Raw genomic sequence first — 20,229 nt, 5'->3', positions numbered from 1 at the left:
CTTGAGGGGTTGCATGGTGTGTAAAAGACTCAGCATATGACACGCATGTGATACAAAGATGAGCGTTGCCGCCGAGACCATATGCCTCACAAAGGCGGTGTCCTGACCTGTTAGCCGGTCCTGTAGTGAAAGGGGCCCTCACAGTGCAAGGGTTAAGAGCTGGGCTGCTACGGAAAGTCGGTGGTTCAAGCCACCCCACAACCTCTGGGAGGGTGCGGTGGTGAATAACTGCTCTTGGATGATGCTGTAATAACGGGTTCTTTTTCCCTCCTCTCCTCACATCGCTGATGTGTGTTTCCTGGACCATTGGGTGACCATTTGTATCATTTGAATAATGTGTTTTGTTTATGGGTCTTGTTTTACCAGTGACGTTTTGGGTCCAAGAGCCCTCTGTTGGCAGAGATTGTGTCTTGGGCGTCTTCAGTGGGCTCACCCCCCACAGGATAGATAGTGCAGGGCGTTAGGCGTTTTCCAACTTCATTAGATGGAAGTTAGCCTGTGTGAGCACTCAAAGAGCGAGATTTCACATGACTATGGAAGTGCAGGCATGTGTCATCCTTGGCTAGTCTTGTGTCAGTTGACAGTTCTTATGGTAGTGTTTTAGATTGAACGTGAAATCCCCTTTCAACCAAGTCTTACAATGAACCCGCATGTATAAAACTGCCTCCGTGAGAGTGGGGCTGGGCATTGTGCTGCCCCATCTGTCTCTGCCTTGTAATTGTTGTTACCAGCCATTGACAGCGACCCGTGGCCTATGGGATCAGACTGCTGCGACCCAGAGACGCTGCATTGGCCGATTTGGGGAAGTAGATTGTTGGGCCTTCCTTCCTGGTCTTTCCTGGAAGCTCCCCTGAGCCCTCTCACTGTCGTGTGCTGTGAGTCAAGCCCCGTTCCCCACCTGGAAGGCAAGCGTTGTGTTGGTGAGCCACTACTGCCCTGACCTCCACCGTAGTCACTGCCGACTCTCCATGGCGACCCCTTAGCCCCTAACGCATATTCCTACACCTCCATGGAACTTCGAGAACTGTGCAGGGACTTCAGAAGTTGGTGGGGATGAGCTTTCCAAGCCCTTTCAGATCGCATGCTCTGATCTTCACATTGCGTTTGAAATCACAAACGAGAGCTAAACAAGAACCTGAAGCCAAGGGCAGACATGTAGGCAGATGGTTTAATTGAATGACTGGTTTAATGATAGATAGCTGGACCTGTCCTCCATTCCAACCAGGCCCGCGTTTCTCAAGTTGTTGTTGACTTTGTGCTGAACAGGGATGGCTCCTAAGCCTTGGGAAAACTTAAGATTAGTTTTATAGTCAGGTTGGTCACACCTTGGCAGAAAAAGAAACTTAGCCAAAGCATTCACTAATGAATGAGATTCTAATTATTTTTTCAATTTAGTCGCAGGCCTCTTGTGTCGTCCTTCCCAGTGAGCATGTGGCCCTACTCCTGCCCCCATCATCTGCTTTTTTTTTTAATGATTCCTTCTGCTTTTCTAAGTGCATTTACATTGAGATTCCCTTGTAGCTTTTCTTTCTTTTTATTAATTTTAATTTTAAGTGCTAACAGTTACCAGCATATTTTATGTTAGCCCTTTGTACAAATAATAAAGTCTTTCTTTCTCTTTTTAAAAATTACAGTGGATTGTCCTGTGTGTGGGGTTAATATTTCGGAAAATCACATAAATAAGCACTTAGATAGCTGTTTGTCACGTGAAGAGAAGAAAGAGAGCCTGAGAAGGTAAGCAAGCTGCGCACAAGCAGCCGGGGTCTTGGGCACTGAGACCCTCGGGGGGGTACCAGCCCTGGTCTGTCCTGGCGGCCAGCTGCCAGCCGCCCGCTCCCTCTTGTTTTGCGCTCAGTCTTGTTGGCCAACTCTTCTCTGCAGTCTCTTGTTCTCTTTCCACTCCTACTTTGCCCTGAGTGTGATTGACTCTCTTGCATGCTTGAACTGCTAATAAAAGTTGACTCGAGAAATTAGTCACACTTCATTTGACACTTGTTTTCTGCTCAGAGTGTCAGGACTACCATCATGAAGCCCGCAGTCAAAGAAAGCGAGGGTGGGTGCTGCCTGTGGAACACAGAAGGTCGTTCTGGGGTCCTCAGGATGCCCAGGAGTTTAAAACATTCAGATCAAGCTTCTCCCAGAAATGCAGTCTCAGTTTTGAATAAGCTGTTGCAGACACGTGCTATGAAATCTTCCACTGGGGTTTGTGTGGAATGTACTTTCTACCCCACCCTGAACCCCACGGGGGACACAATAAATGAGCTGAAGCGAGGTGCAGGTTACTGGTAGGTGCTCCCACTGCAATGTTGTCCTGTCTTTTCCATCACCGGGCCTGTCTCTGCCATTGCTGTGACCTTCCAAGACAGGCTGGAGCTAACTGCCTGGGCGGATTCCCCAGGCTGTTGATGGTGTGGGAGCAGAGAGCCCTAACTTTCTCCTGCAGTGTTGGCTGGGGTGTCGAACTGCTAACTCTGTGGTTGGCAGTCCAGTGTGTCATCCGCCACCCCACTGGGGCTCCTTTCACGCTCACACTAGTTTGGGCAACGCATGCACTGTGATTTTCTATAGGTTGCTCAGGACTGAAATTGTAGTGGAAGTTAGATGACAGGGCATGCCGTAATCAGCGGTAAATGAAGATAATCAGGAAGCAGAAGCTGTAAACTAGGTAAGTCTGGTGATGAAGCAGAAGAGACAGTAGTTAGGGGAAGGAGTACACAGAAAGGTGGAGGGCAGATGTGATTTTTTTTTTTTTAATTGGAGTCACTTAACCCTGAAGGCTTCTCTTCCACCATCTCTAAGGAGAGAGGAGGTGATCATGGCAACAAGGTCAGGAGCAGGAGCGGTCAAGTCCAGAAATGAGGCTGACCGTGCAGAGAGAAGCTCGTTTGACCAAGGAGTGACGGGGAGAGAGACCGGGTGATAGGACAGAGCAGTTGGGAATCGTGAGGAGGGAGGAACGAATGGTACCCGAGAGGCAGAGATGACTAAAATGATGGGCTCTTGTGTTTGACCGGTTTGAAGGATTGGGAGAGCATTTAGCAAAGACCCTATTAGTAAGGCAGGGCCATTTAAAACGTGTGTCTTTGTAATTGAAATGAAAAAGGTTCAAAATGATTTTTATGAGTTAAACAGAATGAATGCCAGTTCTGGGGGACACACTCATGCTGTGACAACTTACCTAAGCTGAAGCAGAAAGCCCGGAGGACTGACTGATGACTGACGTGAACACACACACACACACACACACACACACACACACGGGACTGACAACAGAAATGTGCGTGAAGGGAGCCAGCAGTTGGCATAAGATATGAAAATAATAATGACTTATAATTTATCAGGGGTCCATGAGGGTTGGGAGGCTGAGGGAGGGAAAAAGGGGGAGCTGACACCAAGGGCCCAAGCAGAAAGAAAATGTTTTGGAAGGGATGATGGCAACATATGTACAAATGTGTTTGACACAATTGATGTATGGACTGTTCTAAAAGCTGCAAGAACCCCCAATAAAATGATTTATTAATAAAAAATTACTTTAGAATACAAAAACACCCATAAAGTCTCGTTTATATTTAGAAACCTAGCAGATAAATTTATAGATGAGGGAAAAAATGTACATCTCTTTTAGGTTGTTTAGTTAGTAGAGATTCTAAATTAATATAAAATCCCAAGGTTTATTTCTTATAAACCTTGATAGTCCGATGACCCAATTTTCTCTCTGAAAACATTGCCTCCTGAAGACTGAGTTGGGAGCACAGCAGCTTAGCATGCGCTCCTTGAAGCGTAAGGAATCAGCTCTGACCATCCTGTGTGGGGGCCTCTTCTTGAAGGTTCGCCCATCGTGCTTCATGCAACGTGTTTCATTCTGTCAGTTTCTCCCCACCACACGCTCACCCAGGTGTTTGCATTTCAACAATGATTCGCAGGCCCTGCACCTTTGGACACTACAGTCCTGCCAGTGGCTCTGTAGCCCAGCAAGCACCCCAGTGCTTTACGTGGCTCTTAGGGAGCTGCCTACACAGGCTAGTACACTGAGGGTCCCAAGTAGGCTTTCAGCGGAGATGAATGTTAGGTTTTGTGTAACCCAGTGATTCCTAAATTTGTTCAGCCATTCAACCGTTTGGTCCTTATGTTAAAGCCCTGGAAAACTGGTGTTGGCGAAGATACACATTGGGAAGCTTCAGAGCACATCCTGGCATCTGGTCACGTGGACAGATCTGCCAGGTTTTCTGGGTCCTCCCCTACGTGCTGCGGCGCCCCTTTGAAGTGGACGGTGACATTCTACAGATTGGTGTCAAAGTTGATTCAAAGCATAAGTGCCCTGTTTCTTTCGATGCCTTCAGAGCCCCTGGGACACTTTCTTCGGTTTCACTAAATCGTGGAAGAAAGATCGGTGTCACTTTGCCACTTGGGGAAATGTTGATCAGGCGTCATATTTAGAAATTCTTGGGACTTGTCGATCTCTGCCTCCCCACCCCACCTTGTGTTTGTCCAACCTCCCCCTGAATGCTTCCACCGCTGCTGCGCTGCATGGCTTTCTCTGCGGTCGCTTTCCCTGTTGCGTTCCCGGTCGCGTGGAATCCAGTGAGCTGCGGTTGCAAGGAGCACAGCTGCCGAGAAATGTGATATGCTGAGGCTGGAGGCCCTTCCACAGCGAGCGCGCCCTCTCTGGCTTCCTTTTGATCCATAGAGCATAAAAGTAGTCGTTTAGCCAGGGACCCACAAAGGGGCCTTTGGAGACCTTTTGCATCACACTTAGCCTTGGGGAACCTTGTTGCAGCTACTGATTTTAGGTCTCTGCTCGGTTCCGAAGAACACCGAAGTTTGGGAAGAACAGCCTGTGTGGCTCACTTGTATAAAAATTCTTTGTAAAATCCAGTTTTGGGGTTAGACCTTTTAGTTTCAAGTCCCTGCTGATTTTCAGCTGCGGCTTCAGGCTCTTCATTTTCATGTGACTGCAGGCGTAATGATCACCGTGAACATGTAGTTATTAAGCACCTAGTTGCCGCAGAGTTGAGCCAGGTAGTGTAGTGTCCTTGGAGAAGTACCCAGAATCAGACTGGGGGCTTTGTGTTCATCAGAGTGGTCTCAAGTCATTGGTACTCTCAGGCCCTGGAGTTTGAATTCTGCCCCGTCTTATGAAGCAAGGTGGCAATGAGTCAGAATCAAGCTGATGGCAACCAGTTTGGTTTTAAGAAGCAATATTTATTTCTTCCTTTGGAAAGAATAGAAGTATATTAATATGGCTTTATTTTAAATAGTGGTCAGTGGCTTATCACAATTATGCAACGAGACTGAATGACCAGGTGGTGGATTTTGCTAATATGCTTTGTGTAATGCCTTATATATTTACAACACAAATTTTCAAAGCTGCACACATCTCTGTTCTTTGTTATTTTCATTTGTGTCCTTTGAAGATGAGTGTAGGAGGCTGGTCCAGGTGTTTTTGGTGGGTGACTTGATTAGTCCCCTGTGCCTCTGTTTACCTTGCAGCTAGAAGCATTGTGAGATAACTCAGTTCTTTATGACCTCTTTAAGATTCTTTTGAACCTTGCATGTCCTTGTGCTTATCTTAGAATAGAGTGCTGTTATTATTCAAGTGTTTAGAAAGTGTGCCTAGTTAAGTAACATCTGCATAGATAAGAGGTTCAGAATGTTTTTTTAAAGCAAATTCTTTGATGTTTGTTTTGTAATCATTCCCTTGTAAGAAGAGTATAAAAACCAAGCTTTGAATATACTCGGTACTTCAGTCCATCAGACTGTTGTCCTCCCATCCCATGCTTTGTATGTGTCTCTTTCTTTTCCTTTCATCCGCACGCCTCATTTCAGACGCAGCTTGATGCGGGGTAGCTGGTCTGATCACCCACAGATGCCGCAACAAGAATGCTATCCACCCACCAACTTCCTACTTTCTGTGTCAGTGGTAACCATGGTCCCCCTCCTCACAACTGTCCTCTCCCTCCTTCTCATCTCTGGCCTTTGCAGAGTGAGGGCCTAGGACTGAAGGGAGCAGTGCTGTCTCTCCATCAGAATTGTTTTCTGAAGAAGCGATGTATGTAAATATATTCTTACATCCCAAGTTGAACCCACAGTAGCACGTACTGTAATCATCTGAGGGAACCGTCTTTTACAGGGAGTTTGCATGGAAACCGTTGGTAAATTATAGGAAAAGCATGCTGTGAAGAGGCAGAGATGGACTAGGTACACCTAAGTGTGATGCTCAGGAAGGTTCTCCTAGCACCTGATCCACAAGCCTTCTTGAGCTCCAGCCTGAGTTTCTAGGCACGGCCTCCCCCAGACTCTGACTGTAGCCCAGGAGCTTCCGAGGCGGCCTGGTGATCACTGTCGCCTTTCTGCCCAAACTTGCGCCTCCTCCCGGCTCCCCTTGTTTTCTTAGTGGCTTTATTATTCTCCCACTTGCCCAGCTGTTGAGTCAGAGGTTAATTACTGTTTTACCTGAGAAGTGTGTGATCATTCGTTCTCAATCATCCTGAGCCCTCCTTTTTGCCCTTCTCCCTTTTCAGTTCTGTTCAGAAAAGAAAGCCGCTACCTAAAATCGTGTACAACTTGCTCTCTGATCGTGATTTAAAGAAAAAGCTAAAACAACACGGATTGTCGACACAAGGAAATAAGCACCAGCTCATTAAAAGGCACCAGGAGTTTGTGCACATGTACAATGCCCAGTGCGATTCCCTGCACCCTAAGCCAGGTAAGGTGATGAAGCAAGCAGCTATGCCTGCCCTCGGGGTGGGGACTGTTGTGGGTGTGTGGTTCAGAAATTACGCACCATAGCTGAGAGGAAAAGCATGTAGTGAGTACATTTTTGACAACAGACGAAACATGTCAATGTCTTTGCTCACAGGGTGCTGAGAATGTACCGTGACAAGCAATCTTTTCTCAGAGCGGGCCTCCCAGTCTCCAAATCCTCTTCTTCGAGGCGAGCACGAGGCTGGTTTCCGCTGGATGCGGGGTGGTGGTTCTCAGGGACCCAGAGCCCGAGCCTCAAGCCCTGTTTCTCCTTCACGGCCAGACCCCTCTGGACAGATTCCTTAATCTCTGCGTCCTTTAGTGCTTATGCCTGCAAAATAAGACCTGTGCTGCTACCTGCGTCATAGTGCTTTAGAGAGCTGGTAACGTGCCTGCAAAACGTATGGCGCAGGACCTAGTAAGCCGTGTTCAAGAAACACTAGTTACGAATATCATACATCCAGAGGATTCTTTATAGCGCAGGCGTATGCTCGTCCCTTTTCCTCAGTGAGCCACAGATCTTTGGGGCGCCTTTCTATACATACAGAATTGTCTCATTTCTTTGAAAGTGTCACACACTGCGCACACAGAAAAGCACGCAGCGCTAAGTGCCCTGCGCGACGAAGTGCCGCCGGGTGAAGTTTACAAACTGATGCAGCCACCCCCCACGTCGAGAAGTGAATCCTGCCAGCACCACGGAAGCCTCTGGCCTCTCCGCTCCCAGTGGTCACCTGTGTCGCTCTGCTGACGCTAACTCCGTCTGCTAATGTGGCCTGGTCTTAACTAATCTTCACCTAAATGGAACAGTGTGTGCCTGCCTCTGAGTCCGCTGTAATTTGTGCACCGTTGTGTTTACAAGATGCATCTACCTTTCTGTGTAAACTTGTGGCTTTTCAGTTTTATTGCTACAAAGTGTCCCTTTGTATAAATAAGAGAGTACATAAAACGGTATGGCTCCCAGGGCACCCGCAAGACATGCCCTGAGTTTTCCCAACCATACGTAGTGAAGCATGTCCCTGCAGTCGGCATGGCCGCCGACACTGACCTCAGAAGCACACTTGTCCTGGTCCTGTGAGAGCCCGTGAGAAAACAAGAGATGCAGTCAAAAGAAGGGGACTTCCAGGGGCTCTGCTGAGCCAGGTACGCGCAGGGCTGAGACGTCAGCTCAGAAGCTGGGGTGACTGTTTCCGGGGCTCCCAAGTGGCCATCTTGGTGGATTTTCTCAAAGGATCCAGGACAGTGACGGGGGGCTTCCCGGGAAGGTGTTTTAAGACAGTGGAATTCCGCTTTGTAAGACAAAGACCAGGCGCGATGCTCTAAGGAGTGTGTTCCCGTCAGGAGAGTCCACGGGGCGCTCTTCAAGGCAACACGACTGCCCTCGGAGAGTCTCGCTGGGGAAGCTCGTCCCTACAGCAGCTGCCGTCTTCCTTCTGTTAACATCCTTCTGGTCCCCACCTCGAGAGGACATTTCCAAGGGGGACACTGCCGCCCCCACTGCTGTTTGCATGTCCATTCGATGTTTGGTGAATGTTCCTATCGTTCCCACTCCTTGGAGATCGAGACTAATAATCTCTCCCTAGTATTTTGGGTACCCGTTGCTGTGGGACACCGGAGGCAGCTCGCAGAGTTGGCTGTAGCAGTCCAGGGTCGGTCCTCCTTTGGCAGCACCATCTAAAGGTGTGATGAACATGGACTCTCTTGACAACAGGTTTTTGGAGAAATTTCATTATTTTACCCCCATAGTTTCTGAAGCTCCCTTGTATGTGCCCAGGAGCGGGGTGTCATATCTGTGCAGATGTTTGGCTCACAGACGTAAGCCCAGAATTCATTACAGTGTAAACTCCCAGCCTGAGGGGATGAGAATTCCAGCAGTTTCACATCCTGACAACATCGGGACTGTTTGTTTTCCTCCGAGCCGTCTGGTGGCTTGTGGTCCTGCCTCCTCTGGGCTCTGCCTTCCTCGAGGCCTCCACTGCTTAGCGCACACTTGCTTGCCATCTGCTTGTCCTCTTTTGTGAAGTATCTTGTGCCTGGCTTTTCTATGCTAGGAACCTAACGCTTTCATATTAATTTATGAGAGTTCTCAGCATTTTCTGGATCTGCTGTTTGCTATATGCGGGGATACATGGCTTCATTTCTTAAAATGTGATATAGTTTATTGCCTTCGTTTTAACGGCTTTTTTGAGATACCACTTACATATCTTACAACCACAAATTTACTTCTCTCTCTAGAGTTTTCAATTCTAGACACAGAGTCCTACGATATATACTGTATTAACCCAGGTTGACTAGAGAAACAGATTCATAGACACTCAGATGTGTATAAGAAAGAGGTTTATATACAAGAGCAATTGAGTGTTGAGAAAACATCCCAGCCCAGTCCAGATCAAATCTATAAGTCAGATATTAGCCCATATGTCCGATACCAACCTTTAAAGTCCCCTTCAGACACATGAAACACATGCAATGATGCTGAATACAGGAGGATCACAGGCCAGTGGTTGGAAAGTCTTGTGGATCCAGTGTCATTGTAAGCATCTCTATGCTGGCAGGGGTCTCCACGTGGCTCCTCCAGCTCCCAGGGCTCTGACTGCATCAGGGTAGCTTCATGTGGCTTCTCGTCAGACATGTCTCATAGGGAGTGAGCTGAGAGAGAGAGAGAGAGAGTCTCACCTCCAAGGAGGAAGACAGGAGTTCCCAGAATCCTCAGGAGAAGGTCATGCCCACACAGAGGCCTCATTGGCAGTGACCTGATTGACAGCCTAGACTCCACCCCTTCACTCTGAATCTGCAGATTGACACCAGATGATGTAACTACCACAGACCACCCCTTGTCAATTTGACATGTTCACACAACTCTACCTATATGTAATTTTCAAACCAACAGCAATAAAATCATAGCTGTACCTCATGGGATAAAACTAAAACGCATACAATGCAAAAAGTGCCGCTCATTTCAATACAACATTCTATCAGTGAACAAAACAAAAATACCCTCTGCGTAACCATTGCGTCCTGTAACCGTATGCTTATATCCCCGCCTGTGAAAGTCTGGAAGCCAGCCACCTCATGCCATCCTTTGTGATGGGTTTCTTTGACTTGGCATAATAGCTTCAAGTCTCCTCCGTCCTGTAGCATGCATCAATAGCTCGTTCTTTCTCATTGTTGAATGATGTTGTATGAAACCCATACAACAGTTTTAATTCATTCATCGGCTGATTGGCATTTGGGGATTTTCTCTCTTTGGGCTATTATGAAGACCTTTGCAACGAGCCTCTGTGTACATGGTTCACGTGCCACGTGTTTTCATGGTACCCGTTTCACATGGCCACGTGTTTTCATGGTACCCGTTTCACATGGCCACTTGTTTTCGTGGTGCACGTTTGTAAGTGGCCACGTGTTTTCGTTTTCCTTGGAGTGGCATTGCTGAGTCAATTGCTCACTCTGTTTTAACAGTTTGAGGAACGAGCAGCCTGTTTGCCAAAGTGACTGCAGCAATTTACATTCCTGCTCCACATCTACCTCCAATTTTCCGTCCTTGCCCCCTCTAACGTGCCATTCTTGTCCAGGTGAGGTGCTATCTCGCTGTAGCTTAGATTTAAATCTCCTCAGTGGCTAATAGTGAACATTTGCCCTGTGCTTCTTGGCCGTTTGCATTGCCTCCACCATCATAGAGTTTTAAACATAGTATTCTGTCATTAGTTTTACTTAATGTTTGTGAGCTGTAGCCATACAATCTTTCATTTGTAATTATAAGAAATTAATAACTGTAACATTGTAACATAAATTACTCCAGCGATATGCTTTTATAATGGATCAGCTGTAACCATAGGAATAGTGCACAGAGCATCGGTACTATTTCCTTTAAAGAGTGCTCAGAACTGCTTGCTTTTATGGTTTTGTATTTCTCCTCCTCAGTGTTTCTGAGCTTCTTGCCTTTGCTGTTTGGTGGCTTTCACTATTTGGGGCACATTTGGGCCATTAACCCTTGATACACTATTTTCTTCTTCTGGAATTTCTATTCCATGTATGCTCAGCCTTCTGCTGGTGTCTGCTGATCCGTACATGTTCTGTTCGGATCTTCCCCTTCCCTTTCCGTAGCAGCCTTGTGGTGCGGTGATTATCTCTCTCTGTTCCAGTCAGCGAAGTACTGCTGCTCTCACTAACAACTCACTGATTCTTTGGCTGATGGAGGCCCTTGGACGGTGCCAGTGGCTTTCCCTCAATGACTAATCCAAAGGTTGGAGGTTTAAACTCACCCGAGGTGTTGTGGGATGAAGGCCTGGTCATCTGCTTCTGTAGATGAGAGCCAAGAGAACCCCAGGGGGCACTTCTACAGGGCGACACATGGAACAGGGGGTTGGCTCTTGATTTCGCCTGGTTGTTTTTCTGTCTGGTGTTTCTGCTTTGTTCTGCAGGGGTCGACACACCCAACCCAACTCGTGGCAATGAGTCCATTCTGACTCAGTGGAGGGAGAGGACTGTGGTTTTCAACCCTGTTCCTTCCTCTAACACCAGTGGGCTCTGCCTGCTCTGAGCCTGACAGCCTGGCTGGCCTGTCCTCAGGGCGTCTCGCTTGTCGTTAGAGGGAGGAAGAGCTGGCTGGGCTTCCTGTCTTCCTGCGCAGGGACGGCTCTCCTTGCCAAGGGAAAGGGATTTCTTGGGTTGTGTTGGTGTCAGTGTCGGTGTTAGGTGCCGGTCGAGTGAGTTCCAACTCCGAGCGACCCACTGCTGGCTCAGTGCCAGCCTCACGGTTGTTCGTATGTTCAGACCCATTGTTGCAGGGGCTGCGTCAAGCCGCCTCGTCCAGGGCCATCTTGTCTCCGCCACAGGACTAGATCATGAAGGAGACTTTTTTCAATTTCTGATTCTTACGCAATTATTTCTGGAGACCAACCAGTGAGGCTTATGGCAAACGGCCTGTGAATGGGTGCAGGTCCCCGCGTCTCTAAGCCACCCGGGGTCCTTACACTCTCGTGGTAGCCCACATTTGGCCTTCTGCAGTGTGTGTGCGGGGGGGGAGGGGGAGTGAAGGTTGGCTGCAATCTTACCCAGAGGTGTGGTGGTACTGATCTCACGCTTGTGCTTTGCCTGTGTCCGCCAGTGTGTTCAACCCATCTCTCCATGAAAGGCACCTGCCTTTCTAGGTTTCAGGCCAGCTGGTTAATCTCACCTCTGGTGGGCTCAGGAAGAATTGTGCTTTCGTGGACTACCTAGCCTTTTGTTTCTGTTAGGGTGGAAGTGGCACTGTTTCTAGCTTTTCACACCCTAAAAGAAACCAGCAGTCTCCCTGGGAAAAATTGAGCCCCTACATTTGTACCTAATCCTTACAGAGGCTAGAAGAGAACTTGCCAGATGGTCTCCATCTTGACTTGTACTTGCGATGGTGGGTTAGGTAGAAGGCAGATGGTCCCCTTTGCTGACTTATCAGTGGATTTGGAGAGGAGAGACATGATCACTGTTGGTGCTCACAGAGAGAAGTTCTGTTGACATTGCTTCTACCAGTTTCACAGTATTACGGAAGCAAATTGTGTCTCAGTACATGGAAAATAGAAACTTGACAGTGAGGTAATTGTACTCATTCTTAAATCATCATTTCAGGGCTGTGAGGTGCTTTTCTTTAAATCACTTACTGGGGACTCTCTCAAACATACATGGAAGTAGGGAGAAGAATGCACTTGTTCATCCAGTGGGACAGTGATCCCCCCTGGCCTAATCTCTGAACCTTAGCCAATCTATACCCCTTCCTTCTGGATTATTTAGAAGCAAATCTCAGACATCATTACGTTTAATGTTTAAGTCTTTTAGTGTATCTGGTATTCTAGACTTTCATTCTATACCATACATACATTTGAAGGTTTTTAATTTGTGATTTAATTTTACTGTTTCAGTACCCCCTCCCTTCCTTTTTTAAGTTGTGATGCGGGGGAAAGTTGGGAGCACAAAGTGATTTTGTATTTAAACATTGATCCATGTTTTACGACATTGATGGCAGTTCCCACAAGGCCACCGCCCTCTTCCTCCTTCTTCCCTGCCTTCCCTTCTTTCTCACCCCTTCCTGCCTTCTGAGCTTTATCCTTGGGCACATGCTCCCTTTGGGATTTCCGAGGCTGGTTGTCCTAGGGAGAGCCCATCTCCCTGGTTCTACTGTTCGCCTATGTCTGCTGTTTGGCTGAAAGTTGAGCATCAGAAGTGAGTTCAGATCCAGACCTGAAGGATGTTTAAAGACCATTATGTCAGTGTGGGTAGACTAGAGAAGCAAAGTCATAGACACTCATGTATAAGAAAGAGCTTTCTATAAGAGAGTAAGTGTATAATAAGGAAACACCTCAGCCCAGTCCAGATCAAGTCCAATATTAGCCCATATATCCGATACCGATCTATAAAGTTCTCTTCAGACTCACGAAACACATGCTCTGACACCGATTGCAGGAAGATCACGGCCAGTGGGTGGAAAGTCTTGTGGATCCAGTGGCAATGGTAGCATCTCAGCGCTGGCAGGTGTCTCCACGTGGCTCCTTCAGCTCCAGGGCTCGAGCATAGCTCCATGTATCTTGTACTATGTATCTGCAGAAGCATGTCTCACAGGGAATGAGCATGTATCCCACCTCCAGCAAGCTATTTATCTCTTTAACCCCTCCACATGAGGTCATCAAGCTGTGACCTGATTGACAGGTTAAACTCCACCCCTTCACTCTTAAGTTGCAAATAGACAACAGATTATGTAACGACCACCACGGCAGTGAGAGGATCCACCAGTCCCGTTAGACCAGGAAGCTGGTCATTTTTTACAATTTTGAGGCTTGTTCCCCCTTCTTCTCCCATCCAGTCTAAGCGCCTACCGTGCTCGCTGCGGAGAGGCCAGCAGTGGAAGCGACGGCATCCCATCAGGCTCGTCTGGTGCCCGCGCCATGGGGCTGGCACTCACAGGGGCGGTTGCGTGCATGATTCCCTCGTGTCTTTGGTTTCCTTCCCTCCTCTGCGCTCCAATAGCTGCCCAGAGATGGCCCCTTACAGGCTTTTTGGACCCTAGACTCGCCCACCAAAGTAAGGTGTAGACTATTGTCTTTGCGGACTACAGGATGCCGATTGACCTTTCCCCACACCCATGCCATTGCATCCATTCCAACCCAGCTCAGCCCTCTGGAGCAGCAGTTCCCAACCTGGGGGTTGCGCCCCCTTTGGGTGTCCAACGACCCTTTCACAGGTTGTGCCTGATTCATAACAGTAGCAAAATGACAGTCATGAGGTAGCAATGAAAATATTTTGATGGTCGGGGGGGACACCATAACATGGTTGGGAACTGTGTAAAAAGGTTGCGGCGTTAGGAAGGTTGAGAACCGCTGCCCTAGAGGGTTTCCATGGCGGGACATCTTCATGGGAGCAGACAGCCTCCTCTTTCTCCTGCAGAGTGGCTGGTGGGCTTGAACTGTTGCCCTTGCTGTTAGCAGTTAACACTTACCTAAGCGTGCCAGCAGAGCTACCTGTGGCCCTGATCGGGCTCCCAAACTCAGCAACTCATTCCTTCAAGGAGGTGGCTGTCTTAGACACAAAGCCAGGGACACTCACGGATGTATAAGAAAGCTGTATGTCAAGAAGTCATCGGATATCGGGAAGGCAGCCCAGCCCAGCCAGCTGAAGTCCATGGGTCTGCTGCTAGCTGGAACCCTCGTGAGACTCGCCCCGTTACAGGCCGATGACTCTGAGAGCTGGGATGCAGGAAGCTCCCAGGCTGGTGGGCACAGGGCTGTGTGGATCCAAAGTTGGTGGAAACGTGTCAGGGCCCAAGAACACTCAGGGTCAGGCTGCCCACATGACACTGCCCCTGGAGGGAGGCACAGAGCCCCAGCCAGCAGGAAAGCAAAGGGGCAGAGAGACAGGGAGGTCCTCAGAGTCTCTAGAAAAAGGCCACACCCCCCAGGAGGTACCACCAAGCTGTAACCCAATGGACAGATTGGACTCCCCTACCCAAGTGCCATTGACATACAGTCTCAGGACCACGTGGCTAGAAGGTTTCATCATTTCCTCCCGTCCTCTGTACTGCAGCTGTAGTGGTTGGCGCTTTGGGCTGATCCGCGGCAGAAAGATGAAGTCTCTTACTTTGGGAAACAGTTACAGTCTCAGACCACAGGGGCAGTTCTACCCCTCCTGCCGCTTTTCTCTGAGTTGGGCTGACTTGATGGCAGTGAATGATGCCGTACTATACTCGTGGGTATGTGCACAAGTGAAGGCAGTTGAGGGCATTGAGGCGTTCATAGAAAAACAGAATTAAAAGAAAACGGAATCTTTCCACAGGCTCTTTGAAGCCCCGGCACATAGAAAAGCGTGCACTGTCACGCGTGCACGTATTTGCGTGTGCGGCCCCATCGCCGTCCCATCTGGGTTTAGCTTGAGTGTCTCCACGTGAAGGTCCTTGTTTGGGCTCCAGTGCCGGGCTGTGGATGTGACTGCGTGTGCCTCCTGTGGGCCGAATCGTGCTCTCCCTGCGTCGGATGTGGCCTTGCCCTTCCCCCAGCTCCACCCTCTGGTGGGGGACTTAATTTTTCATTCCTTCCCGGCCCTGACAACCCCCCCCCAAAGAATGTGTGTGTGCAGAAACCTTGTCTTCACGTTTTGCTGCGCCAGCTATGGCGGCAGAGAGATGGCAGTTTTAGCCTGTGCCGTTGGCGTCAGAGCCGTGCATGCATGATGACAGGGTGCTTTACAGATCTCCCTGAGGTGTCTGCTTAGTATCTGCTGGCAGACAAGGGTCTGGGAGGCAACATCTTTTTTTGACTCCTTGGTGTTGTGTGGACGGTGTACTGCATTTCGTGCTTGGGCACTGAACAGGCCTCCTCCAAGAGATGGACTCACTAATGAATTGATCTTCATTAGCATCCTGTTGGGACTGCTGTTTATACCTACGTACGCAAAGGAGACACAGAATGCTTTGAATTTGTTCATTTAATTATGTCTTAAACTGTGGCGTGTTTGCAAGGGTTCGGTGTTTTGACTTTATAGCCTTATGCTGGAAGTCCTTGTCTTGAAATAGTTGTAGATTTACAGAAACCACGCAGAGTTTTCCTTTGCCAGTCACTGTCCTGTGTTAGCACAGACAACCTTTGTACCATGAGCAAAACAATGAATCTATCTTTCTCTCTCCTTTTTAAACAGCTGATGAGATAGTTAAAGAAATTGAAAACGTGGAGAAGACTAGGATGCGTCTTGAAGCGAGTAAACTCAACGAAACCGTATGTTGATGGTATCTGTTTCATTGTCTTGGCAGAAAGGAAGGGGAAAATAAAGTTTCTTGTTCTTGTATGAAAGCAAACCATTATGAAAGCTGTTAGGTGGGCAGTATGCTGGAAGACGTTTCCATGTGGTACGTTGTGGCATACCGGTAGCCCTTTCTGCCGGGAGGCTCCGTCCGTGTTACCAGTTCTCTAGGACAGACATGTGGATGCAGCCAAGCTCTGTGAAGAAAAGCTTAAGCCTGTGTATCAGGCAGCTTGAGTCCAACTAGCTCTTTCTCCCCTGGAGGCATCTGTTAAGCACAATGAAGGGTGGAGGTAGATGCTCCCTCCAAAATCCCTTTTTATTTTATTTATTTTTAATCCCTTTTTAGCTTTGGCATTTCTGTAATTCCAAGACTCTCCCTCGGGAGGAATTCGGCAGGAGGACTGAGTCGTCTGTTAAGTGTACTGAGAGACTCAGGGATCTGAAACTCCTCCCCGTGGCCTTCCTCCAGCTTCATCATCCAAAACTGGAACCGAGTCCCCGAGGAAGAGCACGGTCACTAAATTCCTCATGTGACACTGTGGGCCCAGGGGCAGGCCTGGGCGGGGGCGTTTGTGTGCATGGGGCTGCTGTGAGCCAGACACTAGAGGAAGTGTTTTTGGCTTGCCCAAATAGGTTGGGTTGTTTTCCCCCCTAGACCAACGGTTCTCAACCTGTGGGTCGCCTTTGGGGGGATCAAAGGACCCTTTCACAGGGGTTGCCTAATTCATAACAGCCAAATGACAGTGATGAAGTAGCGACAAAAATACTTTTATGGTTGGAGGGGTCACCACAACCTGAGGAACTCTACTAAAGGGCCGCGGCACGAGGAAGACTGAGAACCACCACCCTAGACCATGACTAAAATTCATAAGGAAAGCCAGGGACCTTGGGGAAGTAAGTTTATGACCAGATAAAACCCACTGCCCTGAGTGGATGCTGGCTCATAGCGACTGTGTAGAAGTTTCTAACTGTTCCTTTAAGTTTCTGACACTATAACTTGTGGTGGTTTTGAACCACTCACCTTTTGGATTCAGCCCAGTGGACAGCCACACCACCACCAGGGCTCCTTTTAATCAGTGGGGGAAAAAGTGGGGAGGGGAGGGTGTCTCCTTGTCTTCATTACTTGTGCTGCCTGCAAGATGAGATTTGTAATAAATCATGTGAGTAGACATCTAATATTCTAAGATAAAGATGAAAAATAAAATATTGATGCACTAACTTATAACCCACTATCATCAAATTGGTTCTGACTAACAGTGACCTTATCTAAGGCTTCTGAGGCTGAAAGTCTATGGATGCATGTAGCTTCATCTTTCTCCTGCAGAGTGGCTAGTGGGTTTGAACTGCTGACCTTGTAGTTAGCATTCGGATGCTGACCAGGCAGTGCAACCAGAGCTCTGTACACTTGTATTAGTATTGCATTTCCCTCTACATATTTATTTTCTAATACGAACTTGGAGCAGTTAGATAGGAAATGAGAGATAGCAGACAAGAAGGAATTGTCTTATTAATGGAAAAACTAACTCTCTTCCGTCTTACATTGCTGTATTGTCCTCTTGCCCTCAATTTTATGTCCCCATTTTCTATAATCCACTGCAATGGCTCCCAGAAGACAGACAGAATTCACGACTAGAGTGTTTTGAGGCAGCTAACAAGTTGCTGAGCCAGTGAAAGATGCTCAGGCGTGGGTTGTCGATCAGGACCTGTCACAAAGTTCTTTCAGGACTGTGGCGAATTGCCCAGGGGCATACCGCTCTGCTGCAAGCCTCCACCCAGAGGCACTCAGCTCAAGCTCCATGGGCCAGCAAACCCAGTTCCCTGAACTAAGTGCCCGGCGGCACCCCGCTCCAGTCAGCCTCAGCCTATAGACGCTCCTCTCCACGTCTATGGGTCAACAAGCCCAACTTCCCCAATTAAGTGCCAGGGGCACCCTACTCTGCAAGCCAGCCTCCTACACACAAGCACACGGCTTTCCCTGCTCAGTGGGTTGAGCAGTCCATCACTGTGTGCCGTGCTCTGGCCCCTGGCTTTGCTTTCCTCCTCTCAGGTTACAGCTGTCTTCTGCATCCAGAAGGTATGGTAGGCAGGGTCTTGGGTCCAGAGGACGGGCTCCATTCCTGGACCTTGCTGGAAATGAGATCCCTTTCCCTGCTTCTCAGAGGGCCCCTTATCTTCCCCCACCTTCTTACCAGACCCGTGCAGGGCAAGGCCGCTGGTGGGAGTTAGAGACTTTGGCTGATTAGCTGCATGGAATAATTCATTGAATTTCAGACATCATGTGTTGTGTTAATGACTGTGGAAAACTAACTATTGAAAAAGAGTGAAATGTATACTACGAAAAAATCTTATTCTGGATTCTAGAGAAATACAGTAGAAATAGTTTACTAGAGCGACGTAAAACAGAGGACATTATGTCTTCTTTGTCAAGCATCACACTTTAGAGCTAGGTGTCAGGAGCACGCGTGTCTTTTGTCTTTTTCTTTACAAGGTTTTTTAAGACTGTTCTATATGATTTCAGATCATGGTTTTCACGAAGGGTCAAACCGAAAAGGAAATAGATGAAATCCACCGCACATATCGTAAGTTGTGAAGTGTGTCCTTCATTTACAGCAAGAATTGTGGGCTACCAGGTTTTCCATTTCCAATCATTTTTTAAAGTTAAGTTTTTTCGTAATACTGGGGGCATACTTTTCTTGCTAGCATTACTTTCTGTAACTCTGTGTACCTGCTTTTTGATTTCTGACTGACAGGCTACTCTGAGTTTCTCACAGAACACTTTGCAGACATTTATGAGCTGCTGCTCTCAGGCCATCTCTGTGAGACCAGGCGACCCACTCTGCAGCCTGTCCTCACACCTCCCTGAGGCGGTGGCTTCTGGAAGGACGTCAGCACTTCTGGAGCATGAATAAGCGCTCTTTCATTTTATCCATTGTTACCAACGCCCCCTCTCTTAAACAGTCCTTGTATATATGTCAGGACTTCAGAAAGTTCGTGGGAAAACTCCACTGTCTTTGGCTTCTATTTTTCCCTGCACTTTGCCCCTCATATAAATCCTGCCTGGGCCTCACATGTGACTGTTGTCTTAACTGATTAGTGGTTATTCCTTATTTGTTTGGTTGGTTTTCCACTTAAATTTCAGTGCCTGACAAACAGATAGTTAATAAACGTTTGCTGAGTAGTCCCAGCAAGGTACGTTTCTAAGAGACTGTTTCCTGGTTCCAGTTCGTAGGTGTAGAAGGGGCAGGTTTAGAGGTGGTCTGGTCTAGGAGCAGGGCGCAGTGAGCCCAGCGGCACTCCATGTGGGTTTGCTGGCTGGGGCCTTGTCGGAGTGGGAAGGGAGCCCCGGGTGGGGTGTGCCGGACGGCGGACTGCACAGCAAAGCCGATGTTGTTCATCCTGTTAGGAAGACAAGCACCATGTGAGCTTCTGTGATAAGCTTTGAGAAGCAAAGTGGGGTTCCCTCAGAGTGGAGATAAGAGATGAGAATGACACTGAATTTTTCAAAATAAAACCTATAAAAATAAGGAATCCGTAAAATTTGCACTTGAAGAGGTCATTTGAATCCCCAAACGGCTGTCTATCATGTCTAACAATGAGCTCACTAAGAAAAGGTAGGGTAGACTCACACAAAATATACGCAAATATCTATTGCTTACCGTTTACAAATCTCTAAAAGTTTTACCTTTAATAACTGGGTCCTTTTAAATTACTTAGCTCAGGCCTAGAGCAAGCCTTGGAGAAGGCGTTCTTATTCATTTACTTTTGTAAGCCTTGCCTGAGCCTCATGAAGGTCGAATACTCAGCCGACTGGGCGGCCGTACCTTCTGATGTAGTCTCTCAGCTCGGGCATAGCTGTCTCCTCTTCTGGTGAGTGTACTTTATCTGACAGTTTATGTGCGCATCATTTGTTCTCTAAGCACGCAGTTCTGCAAGGTTGATTGTGAAAACCAGCACCCCTTGCCTGTTCCACCAGCCACCTGCCCTCCTGCCCTCGAGGTAGCAACTCCCCTGCCTTTTCGGTTTCCTTTGGTGTGTACCTTCGTGTTTATGCAGAGAAGCTTGCTCTCCATGGTATACAGGATTTTCAGATGTGCGATCCAGCCATTCACTCTCTAGTAGCGTTCTACAGTGCATCCTGACCCCGCTGCCTTTGCCTCCCTCCGGCCCTCGAAATGCTGCTGTACCTTAAATTTTTGTCAGGCCAACATTTAGGTGCATGGCTCACCG

General features: G+C 48.0%; 1 protein-coding gene across 6 annotated transcripts in view; it reads left to right on the top strand.

The window, feature by feature from the left end:
* The window catches only part of RAD18 (RAD18 E3 ubiquitin protein ligase), a 98,974-nt gene that overhangs the window by 28,704 nt on the left and 50,041 nt on the right, over positions 1 to 20,229 (top strand). For all 6 annotated transcript variants that reach the window (XM_075550386.1, XM_075550387.1, XM_075550385.1 and 3 more), the window contains 4 exons: positions 1,635 to 1,734; positions 6,522 to 6,706; positions 15,898 to 15,974; positions 18,521 to 18,581. In XM_075550386.1, coding sequence (XP_075406501.1) covers positions 1,635 to 1,734; positions 6,522 to 6,706; positions 15,898 to 15,974; positions 18,521 to 18,581 — 423 coding nt within the window. The remainder of the gene's footprint in view (positions 1 to 1,634; positions 1,735 to 6,521; positions 6,707 to 15,897; positions 15,975 to 18,520; positions 18,582 to 20,229) is intronic.

This window comes from Tenrec ecaudatus, chromosome 5 (assembly GCF_050624435.1).
Source record: "Tenrec ecaudatus isolate mTenEca1 chromosome 5, mTenEca1.hap1, whole genome shotgun sequence".
NCBI lineage: Eukaryota > Metazoa > Chordata > Mammalia > Afrosoricida > Tenrecidae > Tenrec > Tenrec ecaudatus.
The sequence above is the reverse complement of the archived record's forward strand: the minus strand, read 5'-3'. Positions and strand labels throughout refer to the sequence as shown.